Source organism: Vigna angularis, chromosome 10, assembly GCF_016808095.1.
Source record: "Vigna angularis cultivar LongXiaoDou No.4 chromosome 10, ASM1680809v1, whole genome shotgun sequence".
NCBI classification, from domain to species: Eukaryota; Viridiplantae; Streptophyta; class Magnoliopsida; order Fabales; family Fabaceae; genus Vigna; species Vigna angularis.
Genome location: NC_068979.1, coordinates 31,397,171 through 31,425,114, shown reverse-complemented (window position 1 = coordinate 31,425,114; position 27,944 = coordinate 31,397,171). Strand labels below are relative to the sequence as shown.

At 40.3% G+C, this 27,944-nt stretch overlaps 1 protein-coding gene across 1 annotated transcript; it reads left to right on the top strand.

The window, feature by feature from the left end:
* Nucleotides 1–116: 116 nt before the first annotated feature.
* On the top strand, nucleotides 117–27,846 carry LOC108335678 (retrovirus-related Pol polyprotein from transposon RE2). The gene is made up of 7 exons (XM_052869300.1): nucleotides 117–150; nucleotides 1,616–1,685; nucleotides 3,731–4,931; nucleotides 8,486–8,742; nucleotides 13,690–13,806; nucleotides 26,582–26,633; nucleotides 27,290–27,846. The coding sequence occupies exons 3-7, from the start codon at nucleotides 3,749–3,751 to the stop codon at nucleotides 27,706–27,708; spliced, it is 2,028 nt and encodes a 675-aa protein (XP_052725260.1). The 5' UTR covers nucleotides 117–150; nucleotides 1,616–1,685; nucleotides 3,731–3,748; the 3' UTR covers nucleotides 27,709–27,846.
* Nucleotides 27,847–27,944: the final 98 nt, after the last annotated feature.

Genomic DNA, 27,944 nt, shown 5'->3' with positions numbered 1-27,944 from the left:
TTCAGCCTTATTAGATCAAGATTTTTGTTTTAAAGAAGCAAAGAGTGGAAGTACCTATCAGTGATGCCTGATCTTCCATTCCAAGTTGGGGATTTGGCTGAGTCAAAGTCCTTTCAAAGTGGTTTTCGGGGTGCATGGTTTCGTTGCAAGGTATGCAAATTCTTCCTTCTCTAACTTTTGTGGTGTTGATGTGATAGGCACAGGAACTAAAATAAGAAAGAGACTCTAAGATTGGAATTGGCTTCTTATGAGACAATTTTATCAAATGTACATTTTACTAAAAACACAACCAAGTTTCTGTGAAATTTGTGGTTCTTTGAATTATTATATTTAGAATTAAATGAGTTTTTGGCATCTCCAAAATTGAGAATTGTTAAGACCACATTATTAAATGTTGGGTTTCAAGAACATTGAGGTGTTTTTGGAGGTACCAATTTTAATATAGACCAATTTGGAGGTACCAAACACTTATTTAAATCTTACTTTTAAACAACGATCTTCTATATTGTGGTAATGTATTATGTTGTTCTCATGGCAGCTGGTTTTGCTGTTTTGGTTATGACAGTGGTAGAAACGTGTATGGCTTGAAAAATACTATACAATGTCTGTGTGGATAAACTTCTCTATAGATGCCTTACCAAATAAAAGTAAAAGGAAAAATAAATAAGTTTCTCCAGAACTTAAATTAGTACATATATATGTTAATTTATAGAAACTTTCTCATAGTAGCTTATCCGAAGCTGATCTTAACTTATGTATAAGCTAATTTTAGTTTGTGGAAAATCTTAATTTATTTTTCGGTCATATTTTCTTCAGATATAGATGCTTTTAGAGTGTTTTATTCCTAACACTCTGACTGTTCAAACTTAAGAGACTATTCCCTTTCATTAAATGTTCTTTAGATACGGTTACTAAGTTTTCTCACATCTTTTTCAAACCCTAACTTATGATTTGAATGAGACCTCTTTGGTTAAACACTTCTACCAAATTTGGTGATAGACTCTGTCTGCTATGAACAACAGTTTTGATTTTCTGAGGTAACCTGTCTGTTTTGTATGCAGTTCAAGTGGAAAAAATTTAGCTGATCAAGTAACCGAATTGTATATTATTGTTGTTACTTGGGTCTCCAATTAGACTTTTATTAGCTCTTGTGCTTAGTGTATTAGCTCATTAAAGAAATTAAATTCATTAATCTAAACTAATGTAAATTCTGTTAGCATTAAAATACTTGTATATCCTCCCTTTTAATATTTATAGGTATTGCCTTAGTTGAATACTAATTAAAATAATTATTAATGCAAGTATGGAACTATTTTCATCTGATTAATGCTGGATTATTTGAAGTGAAATTTTGTTTTCATGATTTTTATTGAAACCCCTTCCAGTTCCATTGTCTTTTTATTAAAAAAAAAATCTCGTTTCTCAGAATAATTTCGTGCAGGCTTCTTTGCCCATCTGGTAATCTGCTTGTAAGCATTGGTTGACCACATATCTGTACTGTTGCTACTTTTTAGTAAAGGACTGGGATGCTTAACCAGTGTCTATCATTTTATTGAGTATTAAATTTTTCTATCTGGTATTATTTTGGCCTGAAATTATTTTATGATTTTTTCAGATTAGAGATATCCGCACGAAAAAAGCTGTCATATCCCATCTATTGGAGTATTTTGACTACACTGACCAAAGTATGTTCTTGCTCTGTTTTAACATTTCAACTAGAAGTCCATTAGCTTATTTATTGAACGAAGTAGAATGAATGTTCTTATGAAATTTGGTTGGTTTTAACATTTCATTTTCTTGATTAAGTGTAATATAGTTGGGTGGGTTAAATGCAAATATTTTACATTCCTTCTTTGATGTGGAAGTGCCAAGTTGAGGTTTATATGAACTGTCACAAGTTTAACAACTAGAGAGAAGGGCTAGTGTAGTCCAAGTTGCTTTGATGGTGAAATCCCTGTGCTACCAGTCAAACGTTTTCTTTGATACTGCCATCTAAATTTTCTTTGATTGACTCATTTGCATCCTATTGTATATAGTCTTTGTTAGATGTTAAGATGTGTGTTTCTGTTATTTGGGCTTAGTCTATTCTGTATTAAGGGCATTGACCCATATCTTACAATATAAATAAACTACCCTATGTGTATGCTAAACACACAAGGGATATTTTCTCCCAATCTTCTTTATTTCTCATATGGTATCTAGAGCACAGGAATAGTTCCAGTCAACTCCACGGTCTCCGGCACCCATCACTGCCGCTGTTGTCGCAGTCGCCGCCGCTGCTGTTGCCACCGTCGCCGCCGCCGCCACCATCGCCGCCGTCGCCGGAGTTCCAGAATCGACCGGCGACCACACCATCGGAAGCGTCTCGGCCGGGCGACCACCGTCGTACGAAGATCGCGGCGAACGGACCTCTCACGCGCCTCCACGCGCCGCCGCAAGAGTCGCCGCTGCCGCCGCGTCGCCGGAGCTTTCCGCCGTCGATCAGCACCGCCGTGATCGCCTCCTCGCCCTCTTTCTGGATCTGTGGTCGTTGCGTCAATCGGAGCACTTTGAATTTTTAGGGTCCGACATCAAACTTTGGTTGAAGAGTCAGGGGTACTTAGATCATCTTACTCAAAATGTGACTACTGCTCCCATAGATGACACTTCCCGCTGGATGAAAATTGATGCTCAGTTATGCATTGTTATAAAGTCCACCATTCACTCCTCACTGAAACAAATGTTTCGATCCTATGAAACATGTTCAGAAGTATGGGCACAAGCGAAGTTGTTATACACAAATGATACTCAGCGTCTTTATGGTGTTTGTCAGGACGTATTAACTGTTATTGGTCCGCGCAATCCTGGTCCCATGGCAGAATATTTGGGTAAAATTCATGCCCTTCTTCATGACTTTAATGATATATTACCTCCTGCTTCCACTCCTGCTGAAGAATTGGAACAACGATCAAAATTTTTCATGTTGTTGGCATTATACGGACTCTCTGATGATGTTTCTCATGTCCGTGATCAGATTTTGGGTTCTCCTGTCATACCCAACTTTACTTCTACTTGTTATGCTCTTTTGCGTATACCGAGCAAACCCGTCACTGAGACATCCCCTCATACTGATGATTCCTCTGTTATGGCTGCTCAACGTGATGATCGAAGTCGGTCTCGCAAGCCAAGTAAAGGACGTCCAAAATGTGACCATTGTGGCAAGTTAGGCCACAAGATTGATAGATGTTATGCTCTCCATGGACGTCCTCCTCGACCTGTAGCAATGGCAAATTCTGATCCACCTCCCCGATCACCGTCTGCAGACCATCCTACTTCATCTAATACCGTAGACAAACCTGCACTCTTCAACGAATTTCTCAGATGGTATGAGGATCATCAGCACTCTGGTTCCACTACATCTGCATCTGTTGCACGTACAGGTACACCTTTTGTTGGTCTAACTCACTCCCTCGGACCTTGGGTCCTTGACTCAGGCGCCACCGATCATATCACCGGTAACAAGTCCTTGTTTTCTTCCTTGTCATGTCCGGATAATTTACCCTCGGTAACAATGGCTGATGGGTCTAGGGTCTCATCTCATGGTATTGGTACTGTTAATATTTTTCCATCCATATCCATTGATCATGTACTTTATGTCCCTGGGTCTCCCTTCAACTTATTGTCCATTAGTCGTTTAACTCGTACTCTTAATTGTGTTATTTCATTTACTAAAGATTCTGTTTGGTTGCAGGACCGAAGTTCGAAACACATGATTGGCACAGGATGTGAGTCTCATGGCCTTTATCATCTCCGCCCTTCTCCACATGTTGGCGTAGTCATGGAGTCACCATCCCTTCATGCTCAGTTCGATCATCCTAGTCTTGCCAAACTACAACAACTTGTCCCGAGGTTGTCCACATTATCAAGTTTATCATGTGAGTCTTGTCAGTTAGGGAAGCATACTCGTAGTTCCTTTCCTCGTAGTGTCTCCCAACGGGCGTCGTCCCCCTTTTTATTGGTTCATTCTGACATTTGGGGACCTAGTCGTGTTAAGTCCATTTTAGGTTTTCAGTATTTTGTTACCTTTATTGATGACTATTCCAGGTGTACTTGGTTGTTTTTAATGAAGAATCGTTCTGAGTTGTTTTCTATTTTCCAATCTTTTTTCAATGAAATAGAAACACAGTTTGGGGTTTCTATTCGAAATTTACGTAGTGATAATGGCCGTGAATACCTTTCTCAACCGTTTAAACAGTTTATGGCTTCTCATGGCATTCTTCACCAAACCTCATGTGCTTATACCCCTCAACAAAATGGGGTGGCTGAGCGCAAGAATAGACACCTTATTGAAACAACTCGTACACTTCTGATTCATGGTCAAGTACCCTCACGTTTTTGGGGTGATGCAGTTCTCACAGCATGTTATCTTATCAATCGCATGCCATCTTCCGTCCTAGATAACAAAATCCCTCATTCTATCTTATTTCCTCAAGATCCTCTGCATCCATTACCTCTTCGAGTTTTTGGGTCTACATGTTTTGTTCATGATTTTAGTCCTGGTCTTGATAAGTTATCTCCTAGGTCTCACAAATGTGTCTTCTTAGGATTTCCACGGTCACAAAAGGGCTATAAGTGTTTTTCCCCTTCCCTCAATCGTCATTTTATCTATGCTGATGTCACTTTTGATGAGTCTTCTTTTTACTTTTCACATCTATCTTCTAGTTCTGTACCTCTCCCTGTTACTGTTGATATTCCTCTTATCTGTGATCCTCCACCCCTTTTGTCTTCTCCTTCTTTAGACTCTCATTCACCACAGGATCATCCTTCACCTCCACCCCTTCGGGTTTATAGTCGCCGTAATTGTCTCCCTCATGACTCACTTCCGGTGCCGCCTCATGTGTCTCCTCCGGCTCCAGCAACTAAGTCTGACTTGCCTATTGCCCTCCGTAAAGGTATACGCTCTACCCGTAACCCTTCCCCCCATTATACTGTTCTTAATTACCACAGATTATCTCTATCTTTTTATACTTGTCTCTCATCCATTTCTTCTGTGTCAATTCCCAAATCTGTGGGTGATGCCTTAACTCATCCTGGTTGGCGTCAAGCTATGATGGATGAATTAAGTGCTTTACAGGAAAGTGGAACTTGGGAGCTTGTCCAATTACCATCTGGAAAGTCTATTGTTGGTTGCAGGTGGGTGTATGCTATCAAGGTTGGTCCTGATGGCACAATTGATCGTCTGAAAGCTCGACTGGTTGCCAAAGGCTACACACAGATTTTTGGTTTGGATTATGGTGATACTTTTTCTCCAGTGGCAAAAATGACCTCTGTTCGCCTATTCATTGCCATGGCCGCTCTTCGACAATGGCCTCTTTACCAACTTGATGTCAAAAATGCTTTCCTCAATGGTGATTTGCATGAAGAAATTTATATGGAGCAACCGCCTGGCTTTGTTGCTCAGGGGGAGTCATCTGGATTGGTATGTCGTCTTCGCAAATCCTTATATGGCCTAAAACAGTCTCCTCGGGCCTGGTTTGGTAAATTCAGTTGTGTTGTTCAACAATTTGGTATGTCTCGCAGTGAAGCGGATCATTCAGTGTTCTATCGCCACTCGAGTGCTGGATGTATCTACTTAATAGTGTATGTCAATGATATTGTTCTCACAGGAAGCGACTATCTTGGCATCTCTCAGATGAAACAACACCTTTGTAATAATTTTCAAACCAAAGATCTTGGCAAACTCCGGTACTTTTTGGGTATTGAAGTAGCACAATCCAATGATGGTATTGTCATATCTCAGAGGAAGTATGCGTTAGACATCTTGGAGGAAACAGGGTTAATGAACTGTAAATCTGTTGAGACACCTATGGACCCTAACATCAAACTCCTACCAAATCAGGGGGAGCCTTTCTCAGATCCTGAACGGTACAGAAGACTAGTTGGTAAATTAAACTATCTTACTGTTACGCGTCCTGACATTTCCTTCGCAGTTAGTGTGGTGAGTCAATTTCTAAACTCCCCATGTGAAGACCATTGGGATGCAGTTGTTCGCATACTGAAGTATATTAAAAGATCACCTAGAAAAGGTTTGCTATATGGCCCTAACAACGATACAAAAATCGTTTGTTATTCAGATGCTGATTGGGCTGGTTCCCCTTCTGATAGGAGGTCTACTTCTGGATATTGTGTCTCTATTGGTAGCAACTTGATATCTTGGAAAAGTAAGAAGCAAAGTGTTGTGGCAAGGTCCAGTGCAGAAGCAGAATATAGAGCTATGGCATCAGCTACTTGCGAGCTTGTGTGACTTAAACAATTGCTTAGTGAATTGAAATTTGGAGATGTCACTCACATGATACTTATATGTGATAATCAAGCTGCTCTCCATATTAGCTCTAACCCTGTCTTCCATGATAGAACCAAACACATTGAAGTTGATTGTCATTTCATTCGAGAAAAAATCATATCTGGAGATATCAAGACTGAGTTTGTTAACTCAAGCAACCAGTTGGCAGACATATTCACTAAGTCCTTACGAGGACCTAGAATTGATTATCTTTGTAACAAGCTTGGAACATATGATTTATATGCTCCAGCTTGAGGGGGAGTGTTAGATGTTAAGATGTGTGTTTCTGTTATTTGGGCTTAGTCTATTCTGTATTAAGGGCATTGGCCCATATCTTACAATATAAATAAACTACCCTATGTGTATGCTAAACACACAAGGGATATTTTCTCCCAATCTTCTTTATTTCTCATAGTCTTGAAGAGGAACCGAGGAACTTGTATTGTAGCGCTTAAATGTGATGAAAAATCCATGAGTTAATGCTCAGCCAATGTATTTGTATATATATAAAGGGATGGGTATAAATATGTCTGGAGGTGGAAGGTTACAACCTATGTTCCTTAACCTAAAGTTAGGTTATCCCACAAACAACTTTATGTAAGCTTTATGCAAACAGCTTTATGTAAGCTGTAGCAAACATAATTTTAATACTCACACTCAAGCTGGAGCATATAAATGGTATGCACCAAGCTTGGAATGAATAAATTGAATCCTAGACCCTCTCAAGGATTGAGTGAAGCTGTAAACTACTATAGCAATCATAATCTTAACACTCACACTCAAGCTGGAGCATATAAATTGTATGCAACAAGCTTGAAATGTATAAACTGAATTCTAGGGCCCTCTCAAGGCGTTAATGAGATTGTATGCAAGCTGGTTGTTACTGCTAATAAATCCAGGACATAGTTCCTTTGACAGTGACTCTCCCAGATTCTTTCATGAGACATAGGATTAGATTTAATATGAACGATACAACTTCATTCGCCCATAATTGTCACAATACAACTTCATTTGCTCAAACTTCACAAAATTTCAACTGTTGAAGGAGTTTTTTAATCCACACAATTTCACAAGTGGACAAATCACTTGAGATTGAAAGTGTAAAATAATTCTTGAGGGCTTGAAATATCCCTAGCTGCATGATAAATAGGGTAACCCTAGCTGCAGAGCTAGGTACTACTATATATATACTAGACACAATATAATGATGATAAATAGGATAAATATTCTATCACTCTCCCTCAAGCTGGAACATACAAATTGTATGTCCCAAGTTTGGAACAAATAAAATCAAACCGAGGACCACTTAATGACTTGGTCAACACATCTATGAGTTGATCGTTTGACCCAACAAACTCAGTACATATTTCTCTAGTCAACAACTTTTCATGAACAAAATCACAATCAATTTCTATATGTTTAGTTCTCTCGTGAAACACTGGATTTTATGCAATGTGGAGAGCAACTTGATTATCGCAATACATCTTCATAGTATGGATGTCATAGAAGTTAAGCTATTGAAGGAATTGTTTCACCCATATAAGTTCACATGTTAGTGACGCCATTGTCCTATACTCGGCTTCAGTTGTTGATTGGGCTACTACATTCTGTTTCTTACTTTTCCATGAAATAATGTTTCCTCCCAGAAAAACACAATATCCTGTAGTAGACCATTTATCACTAGGAAACATGTCAACATTTGCATGAATAAAAATTGAAGGAAAGTTGGACAAGAGAGAAAACTGAGTGATTTGAAGAAATAAATATGATAAATGGCTTTTATTTTATTGTGTTTATATCATAATAAATTCATATGAAATGAGGTTGCATGATAACTGGGCAAGGGAACTATCAATTGAATCAATTTTGTTGTAGCGAAATTTGGACACAAGAATTATTTCACGAATTAATTGAATAGTTAAATTTTTGTTTATTGTCTATTATCAACAATATCCTTCTATATTGTTTTAATTGTTAGGTGCCATGTTTTTCTATCCAAATTGATAAATATGTTAATTACACAAATGTTTCTAACAAATTCAGGAGAGCTCTAATCCTTGGAGTTTATAAGTAAACCCCCTTACTCACACTGATAACTACTATAAAAGTTGGAAGTGGTAATAATTCATTTGAAGTTATAACTATTGCATTACTTGTTTGTAGAGCCAAGTTGGATCAAGTTGTATCAAAAGTCTCTAACTAATATTGGCAAGTCAAAGGGCTTGAACAAGGAACTGATGTTGCGACCTTCATTCCCTACTTTCTCTCGTGAAAGTGAAAAGCTTGATGTGAATGCCATATCAGAAATGACTGTTATTGTTAATAACACATGGAAAGTTGGGGATTTGGTAGATTGGTATACCGATGGTTGCTATTGGTCTGGAACTGTGACTAAATTATTGGGGAATGATAAAGTTCAGGTAATACTATTTGTCTTCAAGTTGTGTTGATTCAATATCTTATTTGGATTTTTTTTTGAGCTATAACAGCCAGAGTAGACATTATTTGGCACTATTTGCTAGTTCTGCCCTATTTATGCAATAGATTTTACACTTTAGATTTTCTCCTCAATTATTTGTCTCATTTTATTCTAGTTTAGGTCCAGGCCTAACTTAACTTCGAAAGCCAACTCGTATAGAGAGGTTTCACCCTTACTTATATACATTATTTTAGTCATACCGTTAGTTGATAATGGATCTGAACATACTCTTTCATGCTAAGAAGTGGGCATCTCATAAAGTTTACATGGTCGAATTGGGGGGATTCGTTAAGGGCCTTAAAATAGATGGGCTTAGTTGGCCCAACGACAATTGTTATTCCATATTAGATTTATGGTTGACCATGCAAGAAAGGAAAATAAGGAATACATGGAAGCAATCTAAAAAGATCTTTATTACAAGTTTCCCTATTTACAAACATCTAATAAGATCTTTTGTACCTGCCCTTTTTAGCATATATTATCATGAGCCAAGCTTGTTGTAAAAGTAGTCTACTTGAGAATTGAGATATTTTGTATAATGTATGCTAGTTAATAAGTGGAACTAACAAAGTTAGTGTTCTCCTAAAAGCATATTTTCTCTAACAAAACAGTAATCTATCTCTAGGTGTTTGGTTTGTGCATGGAAGATTAGATTAGATGCAATGTGTAGTGGTGTTTGGTGTCACAAATCAATTTAGCCTCATAAATATCTCTAAATTGTAATTGTTGAAATTACTTATGCCATGTCATCTCAAATGCAATTGCAACCATAAAATAGTGTTTGACTTCAACACTAGATCTAGCAATTGTATTTTGTTTTTGTTAGAATAATTAAACCCATGTGCACACAACTGTGTGAGCTAGTTAATTAGTGGAGTCTTAGTTGTGTGTGCTGTATTTCATCCTGATTAGCTATTAAGCCCTGTAAATGTATAATTAAGAAGAGAGTTAATTAAGCTCCTCTAGGACTTAAATATAATTTCGCTCTCTATTGTTTTAAGTTGGTATCAGAGCAGGTTGATCTTGATCTGTTAATTTGTCATATCTGGTGCATTTTTAGCTGCCAATTGCTATGTCTGCCATCGTTGTCATCGACCACTGCCTTAGTTTTCGTCGGTGATCACTGGATCATGATCACCTTTTCAAGCGACCACCAACCCTATCGAAATCAGAGCAAGAAGCCTCCCCACGCACTGTCATGTGCGTCAATTACCGATGTTGTCTTGAGGCAGGTGAAGCCCACGCGCTGCCTTCCAATCACCAGATCTTCTTCAAACGACCATCGTTTGACTCGCCAAAGCATTCCCAATACGTTTCTTTCACTCGTGTCATGTTTTGGGATTTTTTGATAGACTCTTAGTCACAAAGAGATTCTCTCCTACTTGTCGATTGAAGGTTTTTATTTCTATCAAACCCAAATTTTTCCTTTAAAGACTTGTTTTTGTCTTCAAAATCCATTTTCAAAATGTCTATTGGACCTATTATTTTTGGAAATCCTACAATTACCACTAAAAATTTAAATGGAAAAAATTAATTTTCATGGTCGGCATTCATTGAAATGTGGTTTCTTGGTCAAGGTCATCCTTACCACCTTGAGCAAGACGGAAGCAATGTGCTTCTTGAGAAGGCTGAATAGTGGAAGCAAGTTGATTTCCAACTCTTTGCTCTGTTGTAGCAACATGTGAAACTAAAGCTTTTTATTTCTCTTAGAGCTTTTAAAACCTGTCATTCTTTGGAAGAAAGCTCAAAATATTTATGCAAATGACATCCAACATCTTTGTGACTCTACAAACAAACTTGCACCCCTTTAACAAACTGACCTTGATATGGTATCTTTTATGATCGAAGCTGAGTTTGCATTTGAAGAACTAAATATGTTCTTAGAAGTAGAGTCTTTGGATGAAATAAAGAAGAAACTTGACAAATACTATATAGTGATGATCTTTCGTGCTCTACATTCAGACTTTGATCATCTTAGAGACCAAATGTTAACCAGTCATGAGGTTCCTTCCATGGAAAGTGTTAGGTTTCTGAGTATGAAACCTAACGTTGACAACTCACTCACACAATCCCAACAAGAAAAAATTTGGAAAAGAATGAATTATCTGTATTCTCATCAACGAAAGTAGCGTACAATCAGTATCTGGGAGCATAACCTCCCTCCATCTAACGGGAGCCTAACCCCCTTCACAAGGTCCAAGACCTGTCTAAACAAAAGAATATGATTAGCTGCCCTCTAACAATGAATAGAACTCTATTTATATAAGATCTCCCATCTCGCCTTTCCTAACCGCTCTCTCATTTTCCCGTCTTTCTTAACTGCTCTCTCATTTCCTCTTCCTTCTATCCTCTTACCTTAGATCCTATCAGAAAGCTTGACCACATGTCTCCTTTGAGTTCCAATGCCTCAAAGCAAGGAAGTTCATGGAAGAAATACTAGAGGAGGACGTGGAGGTCAGGGGCGAACTCATTGCCCGCACTGTAAAATAATGGGTCATACCCAAGAAAACTCCTTCTCATTGCATGGTTTTCCTACCAAGACTGCCCATGTCTCTAAGGCAGAAACTGCGGACTCCAAATTCTCTGATGAAGAATATCAAGAGTATCTAATGTTAATGTTACAATATTTGCCCTATCTATCATCATTATATTGTGTCTAGGGTTACCCTATTTATCATGATTATATTGTGTCTAGGGTTATCCTATTTATCATGTACTCTTGTATCAGTTTATTCTTATAAATAGAAGATTATGATAGGGATCAATTAAGCCCTCGAGAATTATTTTACAGTTTCAATCTTAAGTTGGTATCAGAGCAGGTTATCTGAGTCTCTTCCTACTCTGTCTTTGTTGCCGCCAATGGCCAGTGGCTGCCGCCACTGGCAGCCTTAAAAATTTCATCTTTTCTGAAATACCTCAATGAGCAGTCCCGCTCTCCTAATAATCTTAGATATTTCTAGTGCCTTTTTTAGTTGTTTCCCACTGTTCGCCGTCGTCCGCCGCCATCTGTTGCCACAGTTTAGTCCTGCGACTAGTGAATCAGGATTGCCTCCTTTCACTGATGGCCAATCCCGTCGGTGTCGAGGAGCGCAACCCATCCCTGGTGGTCGTTGCCTTATTCTCCTCTACACAAGTTGTCACGCCCGACTTCTTTCCAATTAGTTTCGGGCGCGTGTTCCTTACATGCCACCTTTCCGATGTCAGAGTGACACTGTGCCACTACCGGAGCCTCCTGAGTTCGTTTTTGTCCTTGTTTCTTAGGTTCGGTGGTTGTAAGTCAGACCTAGGGTTTTCTCCTTTGATTGTTTTGGAACCCTAAGTCCTTCAAATATCCTTTGTTTCATCATTGTCTGACTCGCCGAATCATGCTGAGTCCATATTTATCTGTGGTTCCTAATTTTGAAGTCATGGTATTTTAAGTTTTCTCTTTGAAAACCCTAAAATCGAAAATCCCCAATTTCTTGTTTTCATTCTGGAATGGTGGAGGCATGGCTGCTTCTTCATCACCCGCTTTGCGTCACTTAAGTGCCACCAATAGAAGTCATCCAAGTCTGTTCATTGACGCACCACATAATCCAGCCATGGTTATCTTAGTGGCATTTTGGTTTCTTCTTCTCCTTGTACGCCACCACTGGTTTTCTTCTCCTTTGGTCACTCCAACCTGTCTTCGACATTTCAAGGGTGATGGTGAGCCTTGCGCCTAGGCTTGGTGCCTGTGAAGGAAGCAACCCACTGTGATAACAAATCTGTGTTTTTGGATTTTGGGTATTTTCCTGGTTGGTTGTTGTTTTAGAATGCATGGTGATGAAGGAAATTGGTAGGTGAATGTATCTCTGAGTGCTCCACATGAGGCTTAAAGGTATGGAGATTATGGAATTGAAGACTCATGATCTCTTGGTGAATGGAAGTGAAGATGGGATGAGAGAAGTCTTCCAGAGGAAGAAAAAAAAAAAAATAACTCTCTGTTTCAGCATTGTTCCTTAGCCTCCTTTCATGATGTGTGTTTAGCTTTGCATATTGTAGCAGCTGTGATGTTCTTGATGGCTCGTGTCATTTATTTACAAGTCTCCAAGAAGAGTCGGTGCTATCAGCGGGTTAACACCAAGGAATTTCAACACCAAAGTCATGGGTTGAAGGTTGCTCATGGCATGAGGGGAGTCTATTTCTGGCAAGATTTAGAATCTTAGCCAAACAATTTCACTATCCCCTTATCAAATTTGTTTTTGGATGCTTTGATGAATAAAGGAGACCATTATTACCTTCCACCTTCATAGTTTGTCATCGGTGTGCCGTCATTTCCGTCGTTTTTTTCCGTGAGGGAGAGTATGTTTCAACCACTGCAGGCCCCATCAATCAATGATGGCAATCCCTACAGTTTCTCTCCTTTAGCCACTGTAGGCCCCATCCTTACTTGATAGCAGTTTAGTCCCTGCAGTTTGGTCGCTTTCAGCCACTACAGGCCCCACCAGTCAGTGATGGCAATTTAGTCCTTGTAGTTTGTCATTTTTAGCCACTGCAGGCCCCTTCCTTACTTGATGGTAATCCAGTCTCTGCAGTTTGTCGATGTATAAATAGTATTTTCAACTGAACATTGACATTGTTTGATCCATTTTTCCTAGTTTAAAATACTTTATTTAAGGCCATTCAGTTCTATCATCTCAATTTTTCCGTCATATATTTTGGTTCATTTAATAGTTGCAGTTATCATTTTGCTGCTAATTTTGGCAAATGGCATACACATGGTGAGCATCTTTGTGTCTTGTTTAACACCTTTTTCTTCTTTAATGAACTTTACCTTTGTGTCTTGTTCATTGAACAATACTTGTCTGGATGTACTTTTAGTATTATATGAGCATCTTAAATTCACACATAGTATGTGTCTTTCTAGATTAATTTGCTTCCTCCTCCACTGGGTGAAGGGTTATCTTATGAAGCATTAAGCAAGGATTTGCGCCCATCTTTGGACTGGTGTCCTGAAAAAGGTTGGTCTGTGCCTATACCCGTGGTATGTACTCTTAATCCTATACTTTGATTTATCTTTGTATTTGTAAATTAATAAATTAATTTCTCAAATGGATAATTTTCCCTGGTTAGATTTTGTTTATGCCACTTCTACTTATAATCCTACAATTTGACTTGTCATTGTACACATTAAAGTTTTTGCAAAAACATAATACATTCGTAAATTGTATGATATTTTTTGCTTATACAGGAAAATGTCATTGTTTGTCTTCAAATTTTGTTTGAGTTTGTAATTTTGTAAATTTGATTGTAAAGTTCTTCTATTGCATAAAATAAAAGTAAAACAAATGTCCCATTTGAAATATACTTTCTAGTATATATGTTTTTCTTTTGATAATGGGAGGGGATATATAAATCATAACATGTCTAAATTCTAATAAAATGGTGTTGTTCATGAATTCTATTGTGTGGATACAATATGTTGAAATGTAATGTATTTTCTAGTGGGCTTTTTAGAGTGGGCTTTTTAGGAGCCTTTAGTTTTTTCTTTTTGTGTTGATCTACTATCCCTTATAAATAGGGTAGTATGTGTATTAGGGTTAAGTGAACAGTAATATTAAAAATTTCAGTTTCTCTTCCAACTCTTTAAGTTGGTATCTAGCATCGCTAACTGCCACCCATGTCCGCTGTGCTGTCCGCCATCACTGCTATTGTTCGCCGTCACTGCTGCTGTCCGCCTCCACTGCCGTTGTTCGCTGCTGCTGTCTGCTGCCACTACCGCCACAACTTTTTCTCCAGTGAAGTCAAGGGTTAGGTGCGCCTCGATGAACGTGACCCATCCCTGGTGGTCACCGCTTCATTCTCCTCCTGACGTGTTGTCACGTGCCGCTTCTTTCTGACCAGCCTTGGAACATCACCGCGTCATTGTCAGTCGTTTTGCCTCAGTCTCCTAAGTGTGTTGTGGTCATTGTTTTGCTGTTTCGTTGACAGTAGCTTCGATCTAGGGTTTCTACCCTCAAAATCAGTTTTTCCCTCTTCTGTTTGGCCTTAGAATGACTTTTGGTTTTGGAACACCTTTATCGGCTACCTCTACCATTACTTCTGCAAAACTCACTTTGAAAAATTATCTGTCTTGGTCTTCTTCCGTGGAGTTATGGTTTCTCGGTCAAGGATACCTAATCATCTTGAACAAGATATTTCCACTATACCCGATGAAGAGAAATCTCAATGGCAAAAACTTGATTTTCAGTTATGTAGTGTCTTATGTCAATTTGTCACACAAGAGGTCTTAGAAATTTTGAGACCTTACAAAACGGGCTCGTCCTTTTGGAAAAGAGCACAAGATATCTTTGCTAATGATGTGCAACGTCTCTTTGATGCAACTCAAAGAGTGACTTACCTCAAACAAGCCAATCATGATATGGTCGCTCATATAGGAAAGGCTCGTGCTGTCGTAGAGGAATTGAAGAATTTCTGTGGCTGATTCTTTAGAAGGCATAAACAAGAAGCTTGATAAGTTTTACATGGTCTTAATTCTAAGAAGTCTACACTTAGATTTTGATCATGTTTGTGATCAAATGTTAGCTGGTGGTCAAGTCCCATCAATGGACAACCTAGTTACTCGACTTCTTCAGGTACCTTCATTACTTAAAGACAAAAATTCAATTGATGGTATTGAAACATCAGTTATGGTAGCACCACAAGGAAGAGGAGGAGGCAGAAGCAACTGAGGAGGATGTGGTGGTCGTAGTATGCGTCCTCAATGCACATATTGTAAGAAAATAGGCCATACTCGAGAGAAATGTTATGCCTTACATGGATATCCAGACAAAGCTGCTTATATTTCTAAATTTGATGATCTAGAATCCAGAATTTCAAATCAAAAGTACCAAGAATTTTTGAGGTACATGTGTGGAAAATCTTCTAATCCTGGCCAATCCTCCTCCATGTTCAATGTGTCAACTGCCTACATATCTCAATCTGTGGAAGGTCACAGTCCATGGATCCTTGACTCACGTGCCTCAGACCATATCTCTGGTAACATTCCTTCAATTTTCTTCCATGTCCTCTCCGAAAATCCCTCATTTCATTACCGTTGCCAATGGATCCAAAGTGGCATCTCTAGAATTGGCAGAGTTTCCTTATCTCCTTCACTAAATTTAAATTTTGTTTTGTATATTCCTAATTGCCCTTACAATTTAATCTCCTTGAGTCAATTGACTCGTTCCTTAAATTGTTCTGTAACCTTTACTGCTAATTCCTTTGTTATACAGGAACATGGTACGGGTCGCCTGATTGGAGAAGGACATGAGTCTCGAGGACTTTATTTTTTGAAACATAGCTCTTCAGTTTCCTGTTTTACCACTTCATCCCCAAAACTTTTGCATGATCGGTTGGGCCATCCAAGTTTATCCAACTTGAAGATGATGGTTCCAAGTCTCAAGAACATTGAAGTCTTAGATTTTGAGTCGTGTCAATTAGGAAAATATGTTAGATCTTCTCATCCTAAAAAGTCTTAGATTGTGACTCAAGGAGATTAAATTGTAAGGGCAATGAGGAATATACAAAACAGAATTTATATTTAGTGAAGGAGATAAGGAAACTCTGCCAATTCCTTGAGATGCAACTTTGGATCCATTGGCAATAGTAATGAAACGAGGGATTTTCTGAGAGGACATGGAAGAAAATGAAGAAATAGTACCAGAAATATGGTCAGAGGCACCTGAGTCAAGGATCCATGGATAGTGACCTTCCACAGATTGAGATATACCAGCAGTTGACACATTGGACATGGAAGAGGATTGGTCAGGATTAGAAGATTTTCCAGACTTATACTTCAAAAATTCTTGATATTCTTCATTCAAAATTTTGGGTTCATCAGATTTCGAAACATGAACGCCCTTGTCTGGATATCCATGTAAGGCATAACATTTCTCTCGAGTATGGCCTATCCTCTTACAATATGTGCACTGGGGAGGCATACCACGGCCACCACGTCCTCCTCGGTTGCCTCTGCCTCCTCCTCTTCCTTGTGGTGCTACCATAGCTGATGTTTCAATACCACCAATTGAACTTTCATCTTTAACTAATGAAGGTAAGTCGAGTAACTAAGCTGTCCATTGATGGAACTTGATCACCAGCCAACATTTGATCACGAACATGACCAAAATCTGAATGTAGACCTCTTAAAATCAAGACCATGTAAAACTTATCAAGCTTCTTGTTTAGGCCTTCTAAAGAATCAGGCACAAAGAAATTCTTCAATTCTTCTACAGCAGCATGGGCCGTTCCTATGTAAGTAACCATATCATGATTGTTCTGTTTGAGGGAAGTCACTCTTTGAGTTGCATCAAAGAGGCGTTGTACATCGTTAGCAAAGATATCTTGGCTTTTCTCCAAAAGGAGGAGCACGTTTTGTAAGGTCTCAATTTCTAAGACTTCTGGTTCAACAGATTGCCATAGGACAACACATAGTTGAAAATCAAGCTTCTGCCATTGAGATTTCTTTTCTTCAGGAACGGTGGAAACATCTTGTTCAAGATGGTCATGGTGTCCTTGACCAAGAAACCATAACTCCACAGAAGAAGACCAAGATAGATAGTTTTTCCAATTGAGTTTTGCAGAAGTAATGGTTGGAGTAGCAGAGAAAGACGGTGTTCCAAGACCAGCCATTGTAAAACCAAACAAGAAAAGAGGAAAAACCCTAAACGGAGCAAGGATTGTGGGAAGAAACCCTAAACGGAGCAACCCTCAACGGAACAGCAAATCAGGGACCACAATACACTCAGGAGACGGAGGCGAAACGACCGGCAGTGGCGCGCGGTGAAGATCCGACACGGGAGAGGCGGCGCGTGAAGCCCATGCGCCCGAGAGAGACCACACAGAAACGACGCGTGACGGCGCGTCGAGAGGAGGATGAGGCGACGACCACCAGGGATGGGTCGTGCTCTTCGAGGCGCACCGAACCCTTAACTTCGCCGGAGAAAAGGCTGCGACGGCGGCGGCGGACGGTGGGGACGGACGGCGGAAGTGACGGTGGACGGCAGTGGGTGGCTAACTGCAAACCCTAACCTGCTCTGGATACCATATTAAATTTGGGAGAGAAAATGTAGTGATAGAAGTATTATTCCATTGTGTCTAGTTTCTATTACACCAAATGTCCTATATAAGGAGCAAATAGACCAGCACACAAAAGCCCAAAACTAACATACAGTTATACAATACAAAATATTTCAACATCCTTGAGTCAATTGACTCGTTCGTTAAATTGTTCTGTAACCTTTATTGCTAATTCCTTTGTTATATAGGAACATGGTACGGTCGTCTGATTGGAGAAGGACATGAGTCTTGAGGACTTTATTTCTTAAAACATAGCTCTTCACTTTCCTGTTTTACAACATCATCCTTAAAACTTTTGCATGGTTCCGAGTCTCAAAAAATTCAAGTCTTAGATTGTGAGTTTTGTCAGTTAGGAAAACATGTTGGATCTTCTTATCTTAAAAGGTCTGAGACGTGATGTAATTTTCCATATTTATGTCCTTTTTTAATGAAATTAAGAACCAATTTGGGATGACAATTAAAATCCTCCGAAGTGATAATGCTAAGAATTGACATCTCATTGAAACTGCATGCTCCCTGATGTTGAATACTAATATTCTTGTGCATCACTGGGGCGATGCAGTCCTCGTTGCCTGTTTTCTAATCAATAGGATGCCTTCTACCTCTCTTGAGAATAAAATTCCTCACTCTATCATTCTTCCAAACGACACTCTATACCATGTCTCCCCATGTGTATTTGGGTGTATGTGTTTTGTCCATAATGTTTCTCCAGGTCTTGATAAACTCTCTCTAAAAGCTATTAAGTGTGTTTTCTTTGGATATTCTTGTCTTCAGAAATGCTATAAATGTTATTCTCCCTCCACCAAGAGATATTATATGTCTGCTGATGTCACATTCTTTGAGCATACACCTTTTTTCTTGTCCTCCATGGAGGATCGTTCATCTATTCAACAAATGTTTCCTCTACCATCATGTGATCCCTTGGTTATTCTTGCTTCTGTACTTAAAACTCAAAATGCGAATGACATTGTTCCTCCATCTCTTCTCACATATCAGCGTCGGAGACCATCTCAAACTCAAAACACTAAAGATCCTCGAGACTCATATCCTCCTCCATCAAATCCCCAAAACATAGACTATTTCAAAAGGTGTGCACGTGGCTGACGCCTGGAAACTAGTATTCTACCAATATTCAGCCCATGGTAGAAAGGAACTCCAAGTTTTTGGTTGTTCGGAACTAAAACATCTCAAATAGGTTTCCAAAGTCCTATTCAAAACCTCAGTTTGTCCATTAGACTCAGGATTGTAAGTTGTTCTCATCAATAATCTAGTACCCTGAAGATTAAAAAATTTAGAACAAACTCATAAAGGTGGGATCTCTGTCCCTAACGATGGAAGAAAGAATTCCATGTAGCTTCACCACCTCCTTTTCTCATCAATAATCTAGTATCCTGAAGATTAAAAAATTCCTTCTAGAACAAACTCATAAAGGTGGGATCTCTGTCACTGACAATGGAAGAAGGAATTCCATGTAGCTTCACCACCTCCTTTACAAATACTTCGGCTACGGACCTTGCTGAATAGGGGTGTTTTAGGGCGATAAAATGTCCATACTCAATTGATCAACCACCACCAATACTGAATCATACCCAAATGGCCTGCCGAATGGGTAAAGGTTGTAGCAAACCTTGGGGTGAGGAAGCCAATATTTAGATTGAGCAGTGCTGATTGATGAAAAACAAGCCAAACTAACGAAGAAATATTTATGATATATGATATACTCAAAGCAATAAAACAGTGACATAGGCTTAGAATTGCAGTAACTTAAAACTAACCCAAGAATATCACTAAAGGATTGTTTTGCTGGAATTCACATGGAACCAAGAAAGAAGCTCGAGATATCTGTTTTTTCCTTGCTCTCAACATTCAGAAAATTAAAGCAACTCTCTCCAGCTATAACATTCCTTCCCCTAGGTATATCTAGGTATATTTGCACTAAAAGCTAAAAAAAAAACATCCCTAACATAAATCTGAAAAGGTGCTGAAAAAGCCGCTCCACATCTGCCAAAAAGCTGTTTTTGTGTGTGCTGCCATAGCAAAATTGGTGTTTGTTATCTCTTGATGTGGCAGTGTGTTAGGTTTCTTGTTAAAGAATTCCTAACTCTCACTCAACAACTCTCGGAAACAGTACAGAAAGTATGTATAACCTCTGATATTATTGACTTTCAAGAAAGAATGCAAGAATAGGAAGAACAAAGGAAGCTTAACCTTCCCCAACAAGGATAACCAAATCCTGTTTTAGAAACTACTAACAGTCCAAAAGTCCCTCCCCTTATTCCCCTTAACTATTTGTACAACAATAAGTGTTCCCCCTTCCTAACTGTCAGACAGTTAGGCCAGCTAATGAAACTAACTACTCACATACTCTTCCTTCTCCTAACGTACACCCTCATCATCCTATCATTACCCCCCCTCCATCCATAACCTTGTCCTCAAGGTTAAATTCTGGAAACTGTTCCTGGATTGTGGTTTGATCTTCCCAAGTTGCTCCTTCTTTTCCCTCTATCTGCCATTCTACCAGAACTTGGTGACATACTTCATCTTCATTTTGAATTTGCCTACACTCCAAAATTCTTGCTGGCCAAAAAGCAGGACCGTCAGCTTGCAACTCCTCTGGCAACATCTTTTCAATCCCATGGTCCCCCACCGCTTTCTTTAACTGCGCCACATGGAACACTGAATGAATCCTGGCAGATTCAGGTAACTCCAATCGAAAAGCTACACTCCCCACCTGCTGTAACACCTTGTGGGGCCCAAAATAACGTGCCGAGAGTTTTGGGTGTAGTCTAGTTGGCATTGAAGATTGACGGTGTGGTCTAATCTTCAAGTACAACCAATCTCCTACTTTTATATCTATCTCCCTCCTCTTCTTATCTGCTTGCTGCTTCATTAATTCCTGAGCCCGATTCAAGTGATACTTTAACTGTTTGAGGGCTTCATCTCTGGTCATCAAATCCTGTGCCACTGCCTCCACTGGTGTTTCCCCCGGAACGAACCGGCTAAATGAGGGAGGGGCTCTCCCATATACAACTTCAAACGGCGTGCATCTTGCAGCTCCTTGATAGCTCGTGTTATACCAAAACTCACCCAAGGAAGCATAGCATACCAGCTCTTTGGTTGTTCAGAGCAAAAGCACCACAAATATCCTTCAACAATGCGGTTAACCACCTCAGTTTGCCCATCCGTCTCTGGATGATACGCCGTGCTCATTTTGAGTTGTGTTCCCTGCATCTTGAATAATTCCTTCCAGAAAATACTCAAAAATAAGGGATCTCTATCACTCACCATAGAAACCGGAATCCCATGTAGCCTGATGATCTCTTTGGTGAACACATCAGCTACGGTTTTAGCAGAATATGGGTGTCTCAATGCCATAAAATGCGCGTATTTACTCAACCTGTCCACCACTACCATAATGGCATCATACCCCTGGGATTTAGGTAACCTTACTATGAAATCCAAGCTGATTTCCTCCCAAACAGCTTGCAGAATGGGTAGGGGTTGTAACAGCCCTTGAGGATTTGCTGCCAAGTACTTATGCTGCTGGCATACTGCACAACTCGCCACAAATTCAGTGATTGTCTTCTTCATCCCCACCCAATACAAAGATTGGGCTGTCCTCCTATATGTACGGTAGACTCCCGAGTGCCCCCCAGTTTTGGTTACATGGAATTCATCAAGTAACTTTGGTATCCAAACTGAACTGGACGATATCACCATCCGGCCTTTGTAATGCAATCTTTCATTTTCTAAAGTGTAAGCTCCATGAGAGTTTGAATCCTGTTTCAGATCAGCAATCACTTTCTGCAATGTCACGTCCTCCTCTACCTCTCGCAGGATGTCGTTAAAATCCTGCCAAAAGGGCCTGGAAATGAGCTGTAATTCTCTTTCTTCCATCTCCTTCATCTCTCCTCGAGAGGGCATCAGCAGCCCTATTGGTACTTCCCCTTTTATATACGATCTCAAAGTCATATCCCATTAATTTTGCCAACCAGTTTTGCTGACTTTAAGTGGTAATTCTCTGTTCCATCAAGTGTTCCAAACTGCGCTGGTCAGTGTGCACGGTAAATTTCCTCCCCACCAAGTAAGGTCTCCAGTGCTGAATGGCCAAAACGAGAGCCATTAATTCTTTCTCATAAATTGACTTACTGAGAGAAGCCGTAGACAAAGCCTTGCTAAAAAAAGCTATCGGTCTCTTATTCTGGGTCAACACAGCTCCCACCCCCCCTCCAGAGGCATCACACTCGATGTGAAACTCTTGTTCGAAGTTTGGCAAAGCTAACACGGGAGCTGAGGTTATCGCAGCCTTCAACGTATCCATCGCTTGTTTTGCTTGCTCGGACCAGTCAAACTTACCCTTCTTCAATAGCTCCGTCAACGGTCTGGCCAATTTTCCATATCCAGCCACGAATCTTCTATAGTAACCCGTTAACCCCAAGAAGCCCCTTAATGCCTTCAAGCTCCTCGGCTCTCCCCATTCCACCATGGCTTCCGTCTTATCACCATCCATCTCCACCTCCGTTCTGAGATTTGATGGCCTAAATATTGGATCCTCCTTCTTCCAAACTCACATTTCTTTTGGTTGGCCACCCATCCATTCTCCTCTAGCACCCGTAGCACTCCGTCTAAATGCACCAAGTGGTCTTCCCATGTGGAACTGTAAACAAGGATATCATAAAAAAAAACTAACACCCATTTCCTAAGATACTTCCGCAATAGCTCATTCATCGTACTCTGGAACGTAGCAGGGGCATTGGTGAGCCCAAATGGCATAACAAGGAACTCGAAATGGCCGAGGTGAGTGCGGAAAGCAGTCTTGGGCACATCTCCTTCCTCCATTCTAATCTGGTGATATCCAGATTTTAAATCAATTTTCGAAAAGTAACGTGCACCGGTCAGCTCATCTAGCAATTCTTCTATCACGGGGATAGGAAACTTATCGGGGACAGTTGCTTTATTTAGGGCCCGGTAATCTACACAGAACCTCCAACTCCCATCCTTCTTCTTCACCAAGATCACCGGACTAGAGAATGGGCTCGTGCTCGGACAAATGATGCCCGCCTTCAACATATCTTCCACTTTCTTCTCAATCTCCCCCTTCATGAGGTGAGGGTAGCGATATGGCCTCACATTTATGGGGTCTACTCCCTCTTTTAGTTGGATGCGGTGTTCTCTGTTTCGGTTTGGAGGCAGCCCCTGAAATTCACGAAAAACGGAATAGTGCTCCTGCAGCACCGCCTGTAATTGTTTTTTCTGCTCTTCCGTCACATCACTATCCCACTCACTACAGTTTTCCTCCTCCACTTTGCACAGATTCCAAACCACAGCCCCTGAGTCAGCCTCCACTAGTTTAAGCAAGCTCCTGACTTTCACCACCTGTCTCGATAATGATGGGTCACCTCTTATACATATCTTCTTGTCCCCCACTTTGTAAACCATAGTCATTTTTCCCCAATTGGTGCTTACTTCTCCTAGTTTGGCCAGCCATGCAACTCCCAAAATTACATCTACACCCCCCAGCTCAAAGACGTAAAAATCTTCCTCCACATCGACTTCCTCCAGCTTCACCGTCACCTTCTCACACCGGCCCCGCGTCATTCTCCGATGGCCATCACCCAAACTCACGCAGTTTGCCGGGGTGTCCGTCACCTTCAATGCTAATTCCTCCGTCAGCTTCCGGCCTATGTAGTTGTGACTGGCGCCGCTGTCTATCAGCACCACCACCCTCCTTTCTCCGATCATCCCTGTCAATTTTAGCGTTCTGGCCGACGTTAGCCCTTCCGCAGAATAGGCCGATAACTCCAAGAGCTTCTCTCCTTGGGTTTCGAGTTCTTCCCCCACTTCCTCCTCTTCGTCTTCCGCTAACAATAATACCCTCAAACTCTTCTCATCACTACGATGGTCGGGCACGAATGGGCCACCGCACCGGAAGCAACGAGCCTCCTTGCTTCTCTTGAGAAACTCCGGATATGGTAGGTTTCTCACCATTCTTCCACGGTTATCGTTCCCACCCGCAATATTCAGTCTCGTATTCACGTTCACGATACCCCCATCTCTTCTCGCATTTCCCGCCGTCTCCACTCGGCCTCCTTGGTTCGCCGGATTACGAATCGGGTCTGTTCGTATCCCTCCTCCCGATGTTCGCGCCCCTACGGGATTCATTCTGAACCCACTCGCAAAACCCCCTTGCGCTCTCACCATCGCATCCTCCACGTCCCGAGCGACCCTCATTGCCTCCATTAAATCCCGCGGGTTCTGGATTCGAACCTGCCCCTTTATGTCCTCCCGCAGTCCGGCGAGGAAATATCCGAGTACTTGCTCCTCCGTTATACCCCTCGTCTGTCCAGTCAATACCTCAAATTTGCGCACAAATTCCTCCACCGTGCCCTCCTGTCTCAACGACGCCAACCTCTCGAACACCGTTCCTCTAAATCCCCCACCGAACCGGTTGATCATCGCGGCCTTCAAACCGTCCCAGGAGCGATTTCTTGCTTTCTCTTTCCAAAATGTAAACCAGTACGCTGCGCTTCCCTCCATACTCACATACGCGATTTCCACTTTGTCTTCATCGCTCATCACCTTCTGAATGTCGAAAAACCTTTCCGCTCTGTTGAGCCAACTCAAAGGCTCGTCTCCATCGAATGTCGGCAATTCAATCCTTTTCCGCCACGGCTTTTGTTCCTTGCCTCGGTTTCCATTCCCTCCATTCTCATTTTCCCCCACGATTCGGTGTCTGTTGTCGTTCACCGAACTGTCATCGGAACTCCCCTCCGGTGGATTAACGCGCGTACCCAAGACCCTCATAATTTGCTGCAAGTCTCGTCGTACAGCCGCTGACTCAGCCTTCATTCCCTCCATCGTGATCTCAATTACCTCCAGTCTCGCATCGGTATTGTTCTCCATCTTCGTTCACTTCTCGCAAAATTGGGATCCGGCAGGTCGGACCAAATTGTTAGGTTTCTTGTTAAAGAATTCCTAACTCTCACTCAACAACTCTCGGAAACAGTACAGAAAGTATGTATAACCTCTGATATTATTGACTTTCAAGAAAGAATGCAAGAATAGGAAGAACAAAGGAAGCTTAACCTTTCCCAACAAGGATAACCAAATCCTGTTTTAGAAACTACTAACAGTCCAAAAGTCCCTCCCCTTATTCCCCTTAACTATTTATACAACAATAAGTGTTCCCCCTTCCTAACTGTCAGACAGTTAGGCCAGCTAATGCAACTAACTACTCACATACTCTTCCTTCTCCTAACGTACACCCTCATCATCCTATCACAGTGCACAATCCTAGCTCAGCTCCATTTGGGCCATTCCTTGTGTAGCCAAATAGCACATCAAATGAAGAGGAAGGGTCTGCTCCCAACTTTGCTAATTGCACCAAGAATGGTTGAAACTGTCTCTGCCCAAGTAACTGCCTCGAACTCCAGATTAAACTGCATCTCGTACAAAGCGCCAAAATTTATGTTGTAGTACTCAAATTGAAGCTCTTTGAGTCTAGAATCCAACGCAACAAGAATCAGCTCAATTGAAGATATGTAGAGAAAGTTATGATCCAAACAGTTAACAAACATCTTTGAGTTATGCTGGCACTGCCTTTGCAAACTGCCTTCATTCCAACATGAACTGCAACTAGACTAGAGCTCCAAAAATCATGTTCTACCACTCAAATTAAAGCCCTTTGAGTCTAGAATCCAACGGAAAAAGAATCAGTTAATTGAACACATGTAAGGACACCGGTAAAGAAAATTATGATCAAAACAGTTAGCAAAGGTTAGAGCTGAAAATTCTGTGTTTTTGGATTGCGTTGGGTGCTAGTAATATGGCGTTGGGCGGTAGCATAACAGGTGTTAATCTTTTTGGTTGTGTTGAGTGCCAATCAAATGGTGCTGGGGTATCGAGACAATGAGCAAGGTTCAAAAATGCGCTGGGCACAAATGGATGGCACTGTGCAGTGCTGCAACACCTAAAACTTCCTAAAAATTACAAATCTAAGCTAAAATTGAAAAATTAAAGAAACAAAAATGCTAACAATGAGAGTATAGAAGTTGAGTTATCAGTCCTGGTGGTCCAAAAAATAAACAATGGTTGCTCGATCAGAAGCCGAATACCATAGCCTTGCTATTACTGCTGGTGAAATCTTATGGCTGCGATCTTTTCTTTATGAACTCCGAATCAAGTGTACTACCCCAGTTATATATTGTGACAATCAAAATGCAGTTGCTTTTAAGTCCGGATCTCCAATCCAGAACAAAACATATGGAACTGGACATGTTCTTTGTTTCGGGAAAAAGTGCTCAATCACTCCTTGTTCACATCTTCCTGCTGCTGATCAAGTTGCCGACATTCTGACCAAACCTCTCACTCAAGCTCAGTTTTCTGCTCTACGACACAAACTTATTGTTATTGATTCTTTTCAATAACCTTGAATTTGAGGGGGACTGTTAGTATATATACATTCTGGTTTTCTTTATTATGTGTGTGTCCCTTTTCTATTCTGATTATGTATTAACCAGGATCTTCTAGAATATTGTTTGTTAGAATTCTGCTAGTAGTGTTGTTGACTGCACCTCCTAGGAGTCTATAATATTTTATTCTGCTCCTCATTTGTTTAGATGAGAAATACAAACTTTATGTTAGTATCTATCTCTCTTTATTCTATCAGTGAATAATTAACTTCCTTGCCAAAATTGCAGGGTGATGAATGTAGGCAGCCTTGTGCTCGTATAATCATTCCGGCAAATTCAGGTAGCACTATCAAAATATACTTTTGTTATTCTTTGCATTTGAATGAAAACTGAGCTTTCTGAATTGAAAATTAATTTGTATAGCCTTTCTTCCCTTACTTCTCTGGCTGTTTGTTAAATGATGTAGTGTCCTCATATATACGTGCTTATTGGTCTATTTTGTTTTGGATTCAGTTATTCAAGTTGTTTCTGATTGCTTGGGTTTGTTAAAGACCTGTTTTGTCCTTCTGTGTACCTTATAAAACTAAAGAAAATTAGGAAAGGAATACATGTACACCAAGCTCCTCACTAGCAGAGATACCTCTCTGTTAAGACAATGTGCAGAAAATAACTATGGTGTTCAGGCACAGATCGGAATATAACTTTCCCCAATCCCTTCCGTTCCTTGCCTTGCTCAATCTTTGCCTGCTTTTTGTTTCTTTATTTCCTCAATTCTGATATCATTCCAGAATTCACTTCTCCGGTAAGCATGTGACAGTTATCAGTGTTACAGCCTCCATTGTCTCTTTGGCACGTTCTCTACAATTGTCATTTTCCTGTTTACACCTTGCTCTTCTGGTTGCATTATTATTTTTGTCCATTTTTGTTCGTTATATATAACTAACTTTGCAGTATAACCTTTTTGTTATTTCCTGGGGTTTCGTGGGAATGCTACAGATGTAACGGATGAGGTTGGTCGGCATACAGTAAGGATGCATTCTTCTTCATCTTTAAATTTGAAAGACTATCCGGATAGATCCATAGGAAGGAGAAAGCAAAGCAACAGTGCTAGAAATGGTATGGAGATTAACGAGTCTGATAACGTTTCAAGTTTACACATGGATTCGTCAGTTGAGAATATGGAAATAGCTAGCATCAGTCGTATATATAATGAGGATCCCGCAAAGAAGAGCAGCGACAGAAGTCTCTATCTTAATTCCATGTCTTCCAATACTATAGAAGCTGCAATCATGGACTTGGAGGAACTTGTGAACAGGATTAAATGGTTAAGGGATGTGTTGAATTTGAGGGTGTCGCCTTTATCAGATACTAAACAGTCTTGGGAGTTTTCGAAACATCATCCATCATGCAAATGATGGTTCTGTATTCAATGTTTAACCTCGGCATAAATTTCTTTTTTCTCAAATATAATTCTAGAGCTTTTAGACAGTTTATTTTGGATATATAGTTGGTTAGTATATTTTTGGAACTTAATGCATTGTACCTTGGGCTTTCATGGTTGGCAATTGCTTCCTGCGTCTCTCTATATTATCTTCTCGTACCTTCTGATATATTGGAATGATAAAAATGATATTTTAAAATCTTTATATTT

What these genes read in the sequence shown, in the direction of transcription:
- LOC108335678 (XM_052869300.1), top strand. Translation starts at nt 3,749, where the DNA reads ATGATTGGCACAGGATGTGAGTCTCATGGCCTTTATCATCTCCGCCCT. An exon ending in GCCTATTGCCCTCCGTAAAG is followed by an intron (nt 4,932 to 8,485) that starts GTATACGCTCTA and finishes ACTTGTTTGTAG; the next exon opens with AGCCAAGTTGGATCAAGTTG. An exon ending in TGGGGAATGATAAAGTTCAG is followed by an intron (nt 8,743 to 13,689) that starts GTAATACTATTT and finishes GTGTCTTTCTAG; the next exon opens with ATTAATTTGCTTCCTCCTCC.